Genomic DNA, 15,902 nt, shown 5'->3' with positions numbered 1-15,902 from the left:
GATTGTAATCATGTGTTGTTAATGTTTTGCATCAATATGCATTATCTTGCCTTTTGTTTGTATTAGTCAAAATGGCAGGCTTGAATGCTGCAACTAGAAGAGACTGTGTAAATGATTTGATAAAGTCTTAGTCATATTGCGTGTTCTCTGTTAAAGCTTTAGAAAAGAATCGTTACTCCGTTAGGCAAGAATTTGGATTTAGTATATTTTAAAAAGAAGCATATCAGGGTGAACCATAGCCTTCACATATTGCAATAAAACGTGCAAAGAAAGGCTCAAACGCTGGTCACGGGAAGCTAAGAATATGACGAAATGGCCATTGTTCCATGACTGGAGTCCTGAAAAAATTCGTAAGAAATTTTAGGTATCTTTCTACCTCTAGCTGTAGGTTGAGGGGGAGAGGGCAAGGCCCCACCAACATGGCATCTTACAATGTTCTCAGCTTCCTATAATACACAGTTGTTCGTTTTATTATTATTATTATTGGTTTGGCACTAGCAACACAACCATTGTAATGGCTTTTCATTTTTAAAGGAGAAGGTTCAATTAGAAAAAGATCATTGAGCATCAAAATCTATCGCCAGAAATACCGATAAGGAAGAGTAATATGACCTATATTACGTAGACTAGATCTTTCAATTCCAAAACCACCAAGACTTTGTCAGGGGGTGAAACTTCGTCCAGCCAAAGTATTGAGAAAGAAGAGATAAGGTTCTACAACACCTCAATTAGAATTGAATGATTTGGTACATAAGTTGGATCTAATTTCAAAAACTTCTGGAGTAAGTAAGTAGAAATCAGTTTAGCTTTTAAAACAACTGTTTTCTGCTAAACAGAGCGTAAAGAGTAATTTAAACATCATTATCATTAATATTGCACGCGCGTGAAAGGATAGAAATTATAATAATTTAAGAAGATAAAACCTAATTTTGTCCTCAAAACAATTGTTTAATAATTCAGTACGTTTCGAGCTCATCCATGGTGCTCTTTTTCAACGTATCAACACAAACTTACAATAATTAACTCATGATCAATACACTGAATATTATATTTACATAATAATATAATATTTTCCATTATAATATTTTCCATTGTACACTCATGTCCAAAATTATTGTCGCATATCTATAACTGTCTTCTTGTAAGAATATAATTTGATAATGATTTTGCAGGGTACTTTTAATACTGATACTATGTGTATAATCGAGAAATGTATATTTGTGGTAAATTTCTTAGGAAAAGAATAATAGATACGAAAATTAGAATGAGTAAAACAAAATGTTGCTAAATGGACAAGTAAGTTTTATATTCGTTTTATTGTTCTTATTTACTGCTCTTTTGACATGAAAATTGCCAAATGCATGTCTTTGCCGATTATACACATACTAACATTATAAGAAATACCGGACGAATTCGTTATCAAATTATATTCCTAGAACAACATATTTATAGCCATGCGACAATAATTTTGGACATGAGTGTACAAGCTTTGATTTTAACATACTTAAATCTGATTCAAACTACTCGCTGAGCAAATCAGTACGTTTATTGTAAAACATATTAACGTGTAACAGTTTCGCCAACTATACACTTTGGCTTCATCAGATAGTGTCATTGTTTTTTTATCTGTTTTATTCTAACAATCTTTGATGAAAAAAGAAAACAAGTGTATTTTGAATAATTGAGCGCCTCGGGGTAAGATAATGGTCAGCGACATTTTTTAACTTTTGAGTAAATTGGAAACGGAAATTTCACATTCCCATGCAATGAATGCAATGCCATATACCAAGCAAGCTTCTCCTGCCATCTATAGTTACATTTCTGAACTTCAAATACCTACATACTGTTCTGTGATTTCATCCCAATTCAATCGATCTATTAACTCAATTTCGATGGAGGTGACGCTTCCCCGTTATCTTCTCCCGAGCCGATCAGTTCTGAATAACTGTATTTGTACTCTAAGTTACGAGTAATTCTAAACGTGCGTCACAAGTTGCATATCGTCGTTTACCATATGAGGCACCAATAAATTACAGTATTATTGTTTAAATTAACACCTCAGTTCATGAACAAGAATTAATCACAAAAGAATAATGTATCTAACTTTAAAAAAGAAAGAAAAATATAGTGCTTAATTCGATGAAAAGAAAATTTGTATTGTCTTTTAAAATGTGATATACAATAGAAAATTTAATTTAGATCTATCTCCCAATATGTTTTTATTTCTTACTTGCGGCTTTCGAATTGCAGGTATTTAAAAAAACATGAAACTTTACACAAAGTTTAAACTAAATTTAAAACTACAATATCCAACTTCAATTCATATATTTGACTTGTAGACTAGTCAGACTAATAGAAAATAAAAACAAACACACGATTTTGCAACTCTGAGCTGTGTTCGCTACCATATAAGTGGTCCTTGATCCCGGACTCCGTTCCTAACAGATATATATGGTTCGGATTTTTCTCAACATTTGAGTTGTCTCATATATTTCGAGTTGCTTGAAATAAGTAAAAACAAGTGACAAAAACTACCTTTACTCTTCTTGCTTATTTTTTTTAAATAATAATACAAAAAAGCTTGCAATTAATACATAGGGTTCGTACTAATGAAGTGTTGTTTTTATTGCATTTCAAATAGTTTCGTCGTATTTATCGTGCTACTTAGTTACATCAGAGAAAGCATGTACTTTTATACACTGATGTGGTTTACAATGTTTTAGTTTAAACAAAATTAGCGCATTAAACATAAATATGAACACTTATTTATTACATTTTGATTAATAATGTTTGTTATGTTTATAGGGTGTTGAAAAGTTTAATGACAAAAATTTCCCAAGCGATTCGTTACACTGGATCAGGAGAAGAATCTTCTTATGAAATTGAATCCCACGTCAAACTTGATCCTGTCTTATATAATCTTGACATGAAATGGAACATTTAACTCCAAGAAAACAAAATATAAGGACATGATGAACTTTAAAAAATTAAGATCATTATTTAAAGTTATGTTTTGTTCATTGTGCTGCTGATGCAGCCGGCAGTTATTGTTGCTTACATGGTTCCGTTGGGAATAAATGGCTTTCTTGATTTGCATCCTCTGTTTCCGAAACAGTTTTTTATAAATAACTCGCTTTTTCTTATAGCTTCGTAAGAAGTATTTACGTAAGGAATCACAAGTTTATTCACACAATACTTCTGAACCCTATGTATAAAGTTTTCAACTGTTACCACAGCTCAGAGTTGCACATTATCGTGTTTATTTATCGTCTCCTTCCTTCTCTAAAACTTTAAGCGTTATATTTATATATATTTTTTTCTTACCTCACATTTACAAGAAGTACAATCATCCACATTCCACAGTTCGTGGTTTTTCCTTACTTTTCCTTGTGCGTCTATGCACTTGGGATGTTTTGAGTTCTTACCCATTCCACAGTGATGTTCAAGCTTACGTATTTTATGTTGTAACTGTTTTAAGGTTTTCTGGAAGTTTTCCAACACAGTCTCTATACCTTCTATTCGCTCTTCTTCGACTTCTTGTATATCTGTAGTTACGTCATCGCTATCACTACTTTGTTTCGTAATACTTTTTTTCACTATTTTCTTTCTGTGATTATTACTGTCGTTTATCTCCGCATCTTCACTATCTGATAAAGTTCTATTATCAAATATTGCACTTTCAGTCACTGAATTATCTTTGTAATCAACTGGTTTATCTTCTGGGTAAGAGTATCCCAATGACCGACGAAGACGTCCAGAAGGAAGTCGGGTTATTGTATTAAAATGTCCAGAGTTGCTGCAATCTGGATTACAAACACTTTTTTAGTAAATGTATAAAACAACACTAAGAGGCTCATAAATATTATTCACTTCTATAATTTGACTATTGCGGAAAGATATTGATGCTAGACTATAATGCGCTTTAGCTTTTATAAAATATCTATATTTCCAATATTGTGTACTGACTTCTAAAGAGATGAGGAAACATTGTGGTGTTTTCTAAACATCAATAGTTGCATTTATTAAATACTTATCGTAAAAATTTCCAATTTTAATTCGATTTCTGAGTTAACTCGTTCTAAAGAAAAGACTCAAGTCTGGATAATTTCGTCTCTCGCCATGTGTCTATTAGTTCATGTTACCATAGGATTACAAATAAAGATTCGAACCCGGCTAAATTTAATCATGGTAGCATAAGTGAAGATAGTGAAGAGGGCATAGGGGAGTGGTCCTATTTATATAAGCGCATATGCACATATATAACATCTTTATTTTATTTATTTATTTTTTTATTTCTTTATTCTTAGTATCTTCAAGCTTGGGTTACACTGTACAACAGTTTTAAATGTTTTTGTGCCTTCAAATGGAATTGTGAGATTTTAACTAAATGGCAGATACTGAATTCATTGGTGAAAACCGAAATGTTCCATCACGTCTCGTTTTTGTTGGACAGACCATTATACATTACATGTAAAGTACATATTAACATCAAATTTCCTATCTAATGTTGCCTATTAAGACATATGATACTAATATTCATTTTTGTAGAAATACACTTTACAATACTTTGTTTAATCGTTTACGCTTTAAGACATCCTCTGGAGTCTCTCTCAGGATAAACCAACAATAATCAGTATATATATATATCTTCTATCCTTTTTCACTGTAGCGTTTCTCAAATGTGGCATTGTCCTGACGAAATCGTTCTCCTTGATCAGCACTTATGCACCAGTTTTGAGGAAAGAAATTCAGATGTGAATGTAAAAAATGTAATTTTAGTGACATGTTGCATCCCATGGGTTGAAAACTGTATATGGCTTCATAATTTTCAGCTGTTACGTATCCAAGAAACCTGAACATACCGATTTAAATGTCAGTTAACTGTTTCTCAATTTCGGAAAATTTAGTTTCAAATACCTTGCATGACTTCTTTAATCTGTGGACGAACAAATACTCCCTCTTTAATTTTTGTCTCACTTAAATTTAGGAATTTCTCCTTAAGACACGTCAAAACTATATGTTCTCTGTTTAGTAGATATAATTTAACAAAAATCTTCAAACCAATCTGCAATCAAACCAGATTTTGAGGATTCAAATTGGTTTATGAGATATGTTCTTGTTGCCGGGAATGAAATATTATCTTCGGGACCCGTACTTAGGGAAGTAGTGGTTTGCTTAGTCACGGCCTATCCATATATATTTGGATTGGGATGGGATGGCTGAAAATCTGCATCTTCTCTGTTGTTTGGGACGTCTAATATATCTTTTTAATCAATGGTGCAGTGTTCTGAAGTTTAGGTACTGAAAACTTAATTTTGTGTGGAACTGGTCGATTGGCTGACTTTAAATTAGGATGATGAATCATCTGATAGTTAAAGTTAGAAAAAAAAAGAAAAAAAATCTACATCTGACAAGCAGAAGTAACAATCTCTTACATGATCCATTGTTCTATTTGTTCGCGCCAAACCATACGAACAGTGATTTTCATAGCATTTCGTTTTCCTTATAGCCAGTTTCTCAAATTCGTGAAACACGCAATTCAGCGAATGTGTGGTATCTCGAACTTATCCTGGTCACCAACCCTATAGCCAGTATACTTAATAAGCCTTTTTAACTAAAGATGTAAGATTGCATTTATTTTATTTTTATTCTTTATTATCGTTTAACTACGTATGTAACAAAATAGATCAGATTCATTTTTGCAGACACAGAACATTATATTCCACTGCATGCTAGATAAATGTTTGTTCAGTGCTAAAAATCTATTATTGGGCAGCACAAATTTGTAAACAAGCTAATCACTATATATCAATTGGGTTACCATCTGAAATGAAGATAAGCAATGAGAAGCAGCAGAAAATGTCTTATGCAGTGAACAAATAATTTAGGTGGATGAGGAATGAGCTTCTATCTATAAACAATGTATCCCTCTCTGTAAAGAAAAATTGTCGCTGTTTATATAAGCGTATGTTGCAAGCTATGTGCTATAATTTTGTTCTTAAGCGCATTTAGTCCTACCTCTAAAAACGCCGTATATTCACATATTGATCTTAAGTGTATTGCGAACTTATCAATTAAAAAAAAAATAATGTCTACATTAAAAGTAATTACAGATTTGATTTTTTCATGTAAAAAATACATAAGAAAAACATGTTAACAACTAAAGGACGATTTTCGTGTTGTACAGTGTTATCTTCACCTGCTTTCTCAAAAAACTTTTTTAATGTCTCTCAGTTTATGACCATTAAAAATCAAAGAAAGAAAAAAAAAGATTGTCGATAAAACTACAATAAAGCAGTGACTAAATAAGATTACTTACTTTCCTAAAAGAATATGTTATTAGTGATAATTCTTTTTTAAAGATCACATCGAGTATTTATAAGCGCCATCTAACAAGTTAACGATATACCATTGCTAAATAAAATTACGGAGAAAATGATGTTAATAAAAATAGTGATGATCTCTTAATAAAACTTATTTGATTTGTACTTACGAAAGAAATGAACAAAAATCCTGGAAGAACTATGACTTATTTAGACAACGAAATTCCTGACTCTTAAAAATACACTTTTTTAGGAATTTGCAGAACAATTATATCAAGTACGAAAAAATGGAGACGAAAATTTTTGTTCCTAGTCAACTATTATAGTTTTAAAGATATCAGCAATGCCTCTTTCGCAACTTTCACGATATTGAAGTTTCAAAAAAGTTAATAATAATAATAATAATAATAATAATAATAATAATAATAATAATAATAATAATAATAATAATAATAATAATAATAATAATAATAATAATGTAATGAATTTCTTTATTTTAAAGTATGAAATGTTCATGAATTCTGTACTATACCTGTATTGTAATGAACAGTCAATTCCAACTTAATCGTATCCGATTTTATACATTTTTCTGCTTTGTTTTCACTATATTCATTTGTGTATACTATTATCCTAGCTCATTCACTACGTTCTATCAGTGGGGCACGGTGGCTCAGTGGTAGAGCGCTCATCTCTGGTGTGAGAAATCTCTGGTTCGATCCCAGACCAGGTTTGTAGTGGACAACACAGGGCCCATGGGTTTTCTCGAGATTCTCCCATTTCCCACATTTTCATTCTACCAATTAAATTATCATCCATTTACATTAATCGTCCGTTTCCTTTAGCCTACAGGGTATAAAGGTTTAGCCATAAAACTAAAAATTTAATTTAATTTTCTCTATCTTATGTAAGAAATGCATTTAATAACTATAGTAAAATTGGTCGTAAAAATATTTATCATAACATATCATTCTCTGTATTTCTCATTATAAAGTTATGAAATACTGTTACCGTGGCAACACTCAGTCCAAAATCTGAGATCCATTTGTGGCACTTCTTTACATGATAGGAATGCTGGATTTTGGCGTTGCGGTACAGTGAAGACATCTGGTGTTACATCTCGGATGTCGTCCCCATTATCACATAGAATCCTTCCTAGTGATGCTTGCTTGATTTGTGTTAGCTGCTCAGGTTTGAATGTTGACGGATTTTCATACCAAAATCTAGTTTTAAAATTAACGAAAAAAATGTACCAAATTGTATCCAAATAGTACATAACAAGAAGAAGTAAACTAAAATGCTTAAAATAATATACAACATAATTATTTTTTTTTAACAAAAGAGAGACTGACCAAAGCTTAAAACTTTATTTTAAATTATAATTTGTAACTGTAACATGACCATAATAAAACAAGGAGAAGGCCTGGTTACGAGGTGGTACCAGAAAGAGTGCTCAGCGGGAGTGTACTGCCATGAGAGGAGCGACGTGGATAGGAGTACAAAAAGAAATTTCATATCAAATATGATAAGAAGAATAGAAATGATGGAGGACGAAGAGGAAGGAAGGAAGGAGAGCATACAGAAATTCTACAGACAGTTAGAGAAGAACGGTTACAGCAAGAAAGAGTTAGAGAAGGAAGAAGAACGCAGGAAGAGGAAGAGAGGGAGAAAGAAGAATGAAGAGGATGAGATTGGAAAATGGCATGGCATAGAAAGTATGGGAGAAGAAACGGAGAAACTGAAGAATTTATTGAAGAAAGGAGGGGTCAGAACTTATAGAAAGAGTGGAGAAACTTTATTAAGATCAATAAAGAAGAAGAATAGAAAAGGAACTAAAAAGATTAATGAAGAGGAAGAAGGGGTCATTTACAGGGTATGGTGTGAGGACTGCGATATGTCATATATAGGAGAGACAGGAAAGAGAATGAAAGAAAGGATAAAACAACATGAAGATGATGTTAGGAAGAAAAAAGATACCAATGCCATATACAAACATGTTAAGGAGACGAATCACGCAATTAATTGGGATAAGACGGAAGTATTGGAGATGGAGAAAAGAATGATAATAAGGAAGTGGAAAGAAACGGATTGGATAAAGAAGGTAGGAAGAGATAAACTGATGAACTGGACAGGGGGCTTACCAATTAATGAATCATGGCAAGGAAGTTTGAATAACATAGAGAAAAAATAAATAAATAAATAAATAAATAAATAAAAATCAAAAAATAAAAAAAAATAAAATAAATAAATAAAAATAAAAGGCCCTTATAAGAACCAAAAATAAAAAGAAGTGATTAATTGGAAAGTGAACACGAAGACTTATAGGATGGGCTGAAGGCCTCGGTAAATAAGAAAAATAAATAAATAAAAATAAAAAAGTACAACAATGACTCTATATATGACTGTTAAAAGAATTTAAAAATTTTTTATAACAATGAATATATATATGACGGTTAAAGAATTTAAACTCTGTTATAACAACATTTATATATATGTCTGTATTTTCATTAATTTCGATCGTGTCTGAAGAAGGATATGCTAGATATCCGAAACAGTTACAAATTATAATTTAAAATAAAGTTTTAAGCTTTGGTCAGTGTCTCTTTTGTTAAAACAATTAATCCAAAGCCATGAATAGTCTTACTAACATAATTAAATAAGACACAATAATTGGCATAAGACGCAATTAATTCACAGCAAGTATTGAATAATTAAAGTGAATGAACTGTTGCGTTAGGTTTGTCTAACGCTGCAAGATGATGAAATATCACTCAGCTATACGGGAAGTAACTTTTTTTTTTTTTTTTTTTTTTTTAAGTTAAGAATTCTGCAAGAGAGAAAAATAATAAAAACTGTGTTTTATTTTAACAAGTCCAAAATTCCCAAAACATTAAAATGACTATGAGATTGTGCTTGTACAAAATAATTAAATATGTTATTGTTCAAAGGGATCGAGATTTATCGTTTTTAAGGGATTCATTATTTTGCAGGAATTGTACAGGATCCACTGATTCTCCACTACAACTCTCGCCCGCATATCGCTAATGCAGTGTGTACAAATCTTCGCAAATACGGTTGGGAAATGTTACCTCATGCACCCTATAGTCCGGACATGAGCCCACCAGACCAGAATTAAAGTTGAAACAACGTATGCGTGGACGGCGGTTTCCAAGTCTGGAAGACTTTCTGCAGCCGTTACCCGAACTATTCCACAGTTTCACAAAGATGATATCCTTGATGGAATACAGAGGCTACCTGGACGTTAGCATTCCGTCATTACCAAGCAGGGAGATTATATGGAAGGCTCGTAAAGAGATCCTCTCTAACCAATAAACGCGTAAGTCACAAAAAAAAATCAGTGCGCATTATTTATGAAATGATCCAAATATATGAAGTATTATCTACAATTAGGGAACACTTAAATGAATTTCAAAAGAATTCTGATAAACATGACTATAATACAAAGATTAAAGACGACGTAGTCAGACTAAAATCATTCAAATTCTCAAAATGTGCATAGTTAAACCAGTGTGTTCGAAGCTCTAATCAAGAACCCAACTAAGAATACAGCGCAAGCCAATCGAGATGTATCGCATTCTGCATTCTGCATCTATACAAGATCTAGATGTTGCAGCATCTCAGTGAGAATGGCACTAACCGTCACGTACAATTCCGTGACAAATGAAACTATTGATAAGGACCCTGATTTTGTATCAATTGTTCTGTTCAGTGACGAGGCTTTGCTTTACTCAATGGGGAAGAGAAACAAAACTGGAGGCATTGGAATAAAACAAATTCTCATTCAACATATTCTTCCAAAATTTATGCAAGGGAATAAGATCATGATGTGGTAGATAGAGTAATTGGACCGTTTTTCATCGAAGGTACATTTACTATAGAGAGTTACAAACACCTTCTAGAAGAAGACGTATTTCCGAGCATGTCAAAAATGTTCTTTTCACTCTCTATAATATTTTAACAGGACAGCGCCCCTTCTCATTACGGGTTAATTGGATCTATGAACTGTTGGATGTCCAATTTTATGACGCATGGATCAGTCGCCGTGGTCTCGTCAAGTGGCTACTGCGATCTTTGGGTTTGACATAGATATTCTTTTTTTTTTTTGGGGGGGGGGAGGGGTATTATTTTTGGTTTACTCAGTTAAGATTAAGAATATCCAGCCCCTGAAGAAATGCATTGCGCAGTGTACACATATGATGACAGACATTCTGACGAAGGTCCGTGAGATCTGGAAACGTCACTTACGTTCATACATTGATATTGAAGATGTGCCCATTGAACGTTTGCTATAAATTCCTATGTATCCTGACTCGTCTTGTACAACTAGTACGTTTAATTAATAATTAGCATATTTGCTAGAGACAGAGGAAAATAAATATCGTTAGTAGCAGTACGTTAACATCGCAGACATGTAATTGAATAATGACCTTGAATTTAATGACACGATACACATTCAATAGTTGATATAAACGTCTTCTTTTTTCACATGTTAATTATAGCGTTGCGCAAAGCTCTAGATCTTCGAGCGAGAATTTGATATTACCTGTCTCCGTCTCTCAAGCGTCTAAACTGATCAACAAGAAGACATCTAAATGTGGGACCAACTCGAGCTCCATCTTCTTGATCTTCAAGTAAACCGCCTACCCATATGTCAATGTTACCTGCAATATAATACAATATTATCATTATTTTAAATTTAATTCTGGATAGCAAATTATATTTATTTATTCGTTTGTCCAATATTTCATTAACTCCTGCCCAACCATCAGATTCATAATTAAGAAGAGTGGAAGCATCAAGGAAAAATAAGTGAGTTTGTTAAATGCAAGTGCGAATATTTTCCAAAGAGAAATCTGTATCTAATATTAAGAGCTAAAATACTAATACTTCTATATTCAAGCCATAAAACCATGATTGATTGCATACTCTGTAAAAAAATATATATATATATATTAGATACTGGAATAAATCAATATAATTTGCTCTTTTTGATACGAATTGCATGCGTGTTCCAAAGTTTTAGGATAGGGTTTTAGATTTCTGGGCTCTCGGCATCTAAGGCCATTTAGCCCGTCACATTTTCAGGGCTGACGTCCCTCGGCGAGCACACAATCCGGGGAAAGGGAAGGAAGAAAGGATTGGGGAAGGAAGGAAGCGACCTAGGACCTATAAATTAGGTACCACCCCTGCATTTGCCTGGTGTAAATGAGGAAAACCCAGGAAAACCTCATTCAGGGTGGCTGGCCTGAAAAAGCGTTTTACACTTTTTCGACCGAGTGCTCCTACCGGGAATCAAACCCGGGACCATTCACGCCGAAGGTCTACGTTACGCGGGGCCACATGTTCCAAAGTTTAATGAAACATCTAAAGTAAGTTCAGGACTGTGTGCAATACATATTCTTAACAAAAAGCACTACATTAAGAATCTTGATCCACAATGAATAGCTATAAAAATGTTAGCATATATAGAATTTAAACTGTCATATTCTTAAATTTGTGAAAATCTGGAATATTTGTAAACAGACTAGAGGAAAAAAATGTTGTTATTCCGAAATTTATGACATAGAAAGAATTTCTGAGCTTTCTTTTGGCTTTTGTTTATTGCATTTCTTTACAGTACCATTACGTATATTCTACATAGCAGTAAGTTTTCGTTATGAAAGAAAGGAAGAAAGAAAACAGAGAGACTGAATTCACTCATGCATGTCGTTGTCAATTTAATAGTAACTTGTTTTCTTCTAACAATCGTTGTATACACACTAACTTATGTTGATCTTCAGCTATTACTTATAATATTTCATAATTAGCACTCTAGTATTTTTCATGATGTAGTATATAAGTTTTAAAGATAAGTAAAGAAAACAAACCTGGATGTCCATATAATTGTTGGAGCCTGTCTCGCACAGCTTGACTCTTGATTTCGTATCGGAGATCGCTAAATGTTTCAGCCACTGTCAAATTGCAAAACTGTCTCCAATCATTGTAGCCTGGCAAAGCATGGTCACGGCCTCTTTGTATATTAATTGCAGCAAGATCAAGGGCAACTACGTGCGCCATTTTGAATAAATGTTCTGTTAGCTCTGAGTTAAGAACCTGATGTGGCGTTTTCAATTTTGTTGGCATAGTAAAAAGTCCTCTAAGTAGTGGGTCTATGCCTCCTTCTTCAACAAGCCTCCAGGGTGAGAAAAACGCTTTCTGAAGTGGCAGGTCGCCTTCTGGAATTGTTTGAAATGTTGCATTTAATCTCTGGAGTACGGGATTTATAAGCGAATGGCCGAACCTGAATGCAGCGGTGGCGAATACGTTTGCAATACCAGGATTGACATTAGGATTGTATCCCTTATATTCTCCAAGCATTTTCATACCTTTCGGACCCAAAATATGCGGTAACCAGTGCTTGTATGTAATGTGTTGCATTTCAGCACCCACAATCTTTCGAGCTTCATGGAAAATCATATCTCCATCCCAATGTGGATTGATTTTTCTTAGCTGTTCAGCGATACGGTTATGCTCACGGAACCAAACAGTATGCATTGCAATAAGCCCAAGTTGTTCATTGGCTCGTATATCACCTGCCAAAAAGCAACCAATTTCACTTTCCCGTGGGTCTCTACGACAATCAATAGGTTGGTTGTCGTGAAATGGAAGAAGAGGTTTGCCTGTTTCGGAAAATATACCGTGACGAAGAAGCCCATAATCATTTGTAAGATTTCGTAGATCTCGTGCCACATCTTCGGTATAACCATACACCTTGAAAGAGAAATTAATAGTAATTGTACAAACAGTAATTCCAATATCTTGTTAATTTTCAATAAATACATATTAAATATTTTTATTCGGTTATTTCTTCAAGTAATTGTCCAACGGATACTTTACTCCAAAAAAGTTGTCAATTACTTAGGATTAACTAGGAACATGTTAGGAAGGTATTGCTATAGATGTGGAATATATTAAAGATCTATCAACCTAGAAGCAGAAGAGAAGATAGTACAATCAACAATGCGGAAAGCATTAAGGATTCGGATGTAGTCCATTACGGATATAGCCCAGGAGGAAGTTCTCTGCCTACGCTTTTCTCCCACACATTAGGAAAGGGATATCTTCGGACTTGAAGAATAACCATTCAAGCACAGAGATGAAAAATACGCTGGACAATTAATTACGATAGATTGAATTCAGTGTGTTATCCTTAAACTACGCATTAAGATTTTATACAATTTTTCAGAACCTTTTACCAAAAGATAGAAGAAAAAAACAAATTACATTATTCTAGAAATGCAAATGTGTCGACAGTAGCGTCTGACAAATATTTTGTCAGTTAATTGGTATTCAGACGATAAGATTGGATTATCTGGTTTCTATACAATCGATCCAACTTAACATTCACAACTTACGTGTATCCAGTCTGAATGCCGAGGTCCAAAATCAAGTGCAACAAATATATATCCTGATATTTAAATCTTGCTGTATAAGAGTATGAAACAAAATATGTAATCAAAAGAAACATTATGTCCTTCATTCACATTATTTAAAAGAAAAAGAAAAGAGTGTAGTTAGATCAAGATTTTTCGTCAGTAAATTAATGTAATACATTTGACTAAATGTTCTTAGGTTATGCGCTACTAAAATGTCATGAATCAAACCTTTCCTCCTACTTCAATTTATATTTTATCTCAACGTAAAATTATTACAGGTTTACATACATATGAGTAGATAAAACTAGTGCCATACGGAAAGGGGGTGTCACGGTTTTCACCCTCTCACTTGAGCAAGATATTATTGAATAATAAACACTACATTAATATATATACAGAAAAATTACTCGTATCTTGAAAGGAATGAGATTGTATTGTATTGTACTGTATTTATTTTCGTCCTTTTTTCATACATTTAGCATTGCATTACAATGCATGCGAAGTGGACACGTCATTTATATATAAACACAAAAGTAAAAAGAAATAATAATAATAATGTAAATTATGTACTCCCATGCGCAAAAAAAATTGCGCGTATACTGTAACTCAAGATTATTCGCATTTATTCCATTTTCCTTACGTTTATGGGTAAAATTCAGTTATTAGTATGTGGAGATAATAGAAAGCAATTCATCTAAGGAGATATTTCCAAAAAATATAATAAAATAATAAAAATATAAGCAAAAAACAAAATTATGCTCGGTTTTGTGTATACTGGCAACGATGATTTCTAGGGATTTTTTCAGTAGCAGATCACAATTGCGGAGGGAATTCAGTAGGGGAATCGAGAAGTTGGATCAAGGAACCGATAGTGGACTAAAATGTTGCATTTATTGGTTAAAACCTAGTGTGTAGATTGCCTGCCAAATATAAATTAGCTTCTGTAACTAAGATGTCGTACGAAAATATAGAATTAAACAGAAAAACTCTTATCTTAAGGTTCGAAGCGATACGCACCATGGTTATGAAGATTATTTCTTTAAAAAAGAGCCAATACAACGTAGCCTCCGTGGTTAGGTGGGTAGAGTGGCGAAGTCGTAGTTATTTTATTATTTTGACACCACATCGAATCCCATCCCATCCCTTTTTTTTTTTTTTTTTTTTTTTTTTACAAAACATTATAGGAAGTGTATAATTTTGATGTTAATAAGAACCGAAACAATATAATAAGGAAATAATTTATTGGTAGTATCCTTTAATCGACGTATTTATTCAGTTATAGAATACGTGTACTATTGGAAACAGTTATTGTTTTCAGTTTATAGTCTTGCATGTTACTTCCCGTTCTTGAACAGCAGACAACTCACTTCGGGTTTGTGTGTCAGGAAGAACATACGCGACCTTGAAAGTCTGTCCAGTCTTACCCCTTGTTACATCGACCTGATGTTAAATGATCGTTTATGTGTGTGTGTGTGTGTGTGTGTGTGTGTGTGCTTGTTTTTTGCTTTTTAGAGTATTGACTCTCTCTCTTTTTTTTTTTCATATCCACAAGTGCAAGAATGCTTTCGTTGAACGTAACTAAATTATACAGATCTATGTATACGGAACACGAATATTTCCAAATATAGAATGAACATGAACGATAATCATACCATATTTCTACATTATATAGTAGCATGAAAAACTGATATTAAAATGATATAACAAACAGGCATAAGCTTTTTTTTTCTAGCATGGCAACACATTAAACGTAACTCATTAAATTTTGGGAATTACAAATTATCACCTTACGTGTCGTTGTATTCCTATTCTTTTTCACGTTCAAGCGACGAAAGAAGAAATTGTAGTAATAGTGATAAAAATCGAATTCGAGATTTCAATGAATTCAAGTTTCACGCCCTCACATATCGAAAAAGTGATTTTGATGTCTGTCCATCTGTTCGTTTGTCGGTTCGTCATGCTTTTACATGCATTCAAATAGAGGCCATACTGTTCGACGTATCTGGACCTAAGTCTAGACATGAAGGTTTTATAACACTTTATCGCTTCGAATTCTATATCCTCCGACACATAAAAATAAGGGTAGTTTACTGAAGGATGAAAATTTAAAATAATTAAATTGTTTCAAAAATAGCTGTAAAGATTT

At 33.1% G+C, this 15,902-nt stretch overlaps 2 protein-coding genes across 3 annotated transcripts in view; one reads left to right on the top strand and one right to left on the bottom strand.

Moving 5' to 3' along the window:
- Positions 1-15,902, bottom strand: part of Pxn (Peroxidasin) — an 899,909-nt gene that overhangs the window by 7,949 nt on the left and 876,058 nt on the right. For both annotated transcript variants that reach the window (XM_081765474.1, XM_081765473.1), the window contains exons 19-22: positions 12,209-13,091; positions 10,885-11,002; positions 7,332-7,543; positions 3,325-3,803 (exon numbers count right to left, since the gene is read on the bottom strand). In XM_081765474.1, coding sequence (XP_081621600.1) covers positions 3,325-3,803; positions 7,332-7,543; positions 10,885-11,002; positions 12,209-13,091 — 1,692 coding nt within the window. The remainder of the gene's footprint in view (positions 1-3,324; positions 3,804-7,331; positions 7,544-10,884; positions 11,003-12,208; positions 13,092-15,902) is intronic.
- Positions 1-15,902, top strand: part of LOC145690519 (acyl-coenzyme A thioesterase 13-like) — a 95,515-nt gene that overhangs the window by 64,659 nt on the left and 14,954 nt on the right. The gene's annotated exons all lie outside the window — the stretch shown is intronic.

The sequence above is a fragment of the Thermobia domestica genome, chromosome 7, assembly GCF_964235325.1.
Source record: "Thermobia domestica chromosome 7, izTheDome1.hap1.1, whole genome shotgun sequence".
NCBI lineage: Eukaryota > Metazoa > Arthropoda > Insecta > Zygentoma > Lepismatidae > Thermobia > Thermobia domestica.
This window is presented reverse-complemented; position numbering and strand designations above follow the sequence as displayed.